This window comes from Scardinius erythrophthalmus (genome assembly GCF_964197995.2).
Source record: "Scardinius erythrophthalmus genome assembly, chromosome: 19".
NCBI lineage: Eukaryota > Metazoa > Chordata > Actinopteri > Cypriniformes > Leuciscidae > Scardinius > Scardinius erythrophthalmus.
The window spans coordinates 23,925,805-23,927,265 of NC_138239.1; the positions used below are offsets into that span (position 1 = coordinate 23,925,805).

Genomic DNA, 1,461 nt, shown 5'->3' on the forward strand with positions numbered 1-1,461 from the left:
CCATATTTTGAATGGATGATCAGCAAATTCTAAAGCTGATGTATACGTCAAGTTCACGCTGTCAGTCTGTTCCGCACGCTTCTTAGTTGGATAACGTAAGTGGCACGAGCATGACTTCCTATTGCGACCTCAGTTCATGGAAGTGTGTGTTTTACTCTGAGTGAGTTTGGTCCCCTCTATCAGTGACATGTCACAGGACAGTCTGTGTATTGTCATCAGATACTTCTTATCTTCCCCTGGCACCTCTGCTTGTTCCAGGAGGGAATGCAATTTGGGAGAGAAAGCTTGCCCACCCTCCCCTTTTCCAAATGCCCCCAAACCCCCCCTCCCCTTCCTTGACCACTCTATAGTATCTACACTCACACACACTCAGTCAGACAGACAGTCAGGCACCCACAGAGAGAGAGAGAGAGAGAGAGACACACACAGTCCAGCTCCCCAGCGCCTGGGCTGCCCGGCTCCTCCAATCCATCAAGCTCAGGGCTCCATGAGGAGGTTCATCAGGATGGTTCTGCGCAGCCTGGTCAGCGCCTCCAAGGGCAGGCCGTGGCTGCAGAAGAGAGCGCGGGCGCAGGAGAAAGAAGACCGGAAGCTGAAGGCCCCACACGGGTTAACTAAGGTGAAGATCCGGAGGGCTTAAAGACGAGCAAGATATAGGGGAAGACAAGGAGACGCTGAGTATAGAAGTTCAGGCACTTGTGTACGGCTTAAAATAGCGAGACATGTCTGGGACATGGATTTCAGAAGACTGACATGTGTTCATGTGCATGTGTGAGTGAGTAGAGCTAAATGGAGTCTTGCTATAGTTGGAATGGATCGCGGATATGATAAATCAAAGGTTGCTATTTCACGCACATGATTGCGGCATGCTGGGATATACTTGTTTGTTTATTGCACGCTAGCATTGGAGAAGTTGTGGTAATTCTGTTGGTTATGACAGAATAATTATCTTCTCTCAGTTTGTAAAAACAAACAAGAAATATGTACGGAATGGAAGTCTAAGCATTGTGGGGTACGTTGCCTCCTTCCATTGTAAGTACATATCTGTCTATGCTTTTTGTTTATACAAATTGAGGGATGAGTTGAAATTTTCTGTGCTATCATTGTATAGAATCTGGGACATTCATTTCTGTTACATGTAAGTGTTTCCCTTAATGATTTTTACAGCATGTGTTAAACTTTGTTAATTCTGGTTGATAAAAAAAAGATTGTTTAATGTTTGTTCATGTTAGTTCGCAGTGCATTTACTAACTTTTGACTTTAAAAATGTATTGGTTAATGTTGAAATTAACATTAACTAAGACTTAGTTAATGTTAACAAACTTATGTTAACAAAAGAACCCTTAATGTAAAGTGTTACATGTCAATCACCTTTTTTCATCATTTAAAGGGATAGTTCACCCCAAAATAAAAATTCTGTCCATACAGTATAATCAAAGACATATTGATTTAGAGTCATTG

At 42.6% G+C, this 1,461-nt stretch overlaps 1 protein-coding gene across 8 annotated transcripts in view; it reads left to right on the plus strand.

Annotated features, from left to right (window-relative positions):
• The first annotated feature begins 347 nt into the window (after positions 1-347).
• ppp1r13ba (protein phosphatase 1, regulatory subunit 13Ba) overlaps positions 348-1,461 on the plus strand; it is a 37,358-nt gene continuing 36,244 nt past the window's right edge. For 3 of the 8 annotated variants that reach the window (XM_081393832.1, XM_081393833.1, XM_081393837.1), the window contains exon 1: positions 376-771. In XM_081393832.1, the coding sequence (XP_081249958.1) occupies positions 754-771 (18 nt within the window). In that variant the 5' untranslated portion in view covers positions 376-753. Of the gene's footprint in view, positions 1,139-1,461 lie in introns of all 8 variants that reach the window. The other 5 variants (XM_081393831.1, XM_081393836.1, XM_081393830.1 and 2 more) reach the window with 4 other exon arrangements.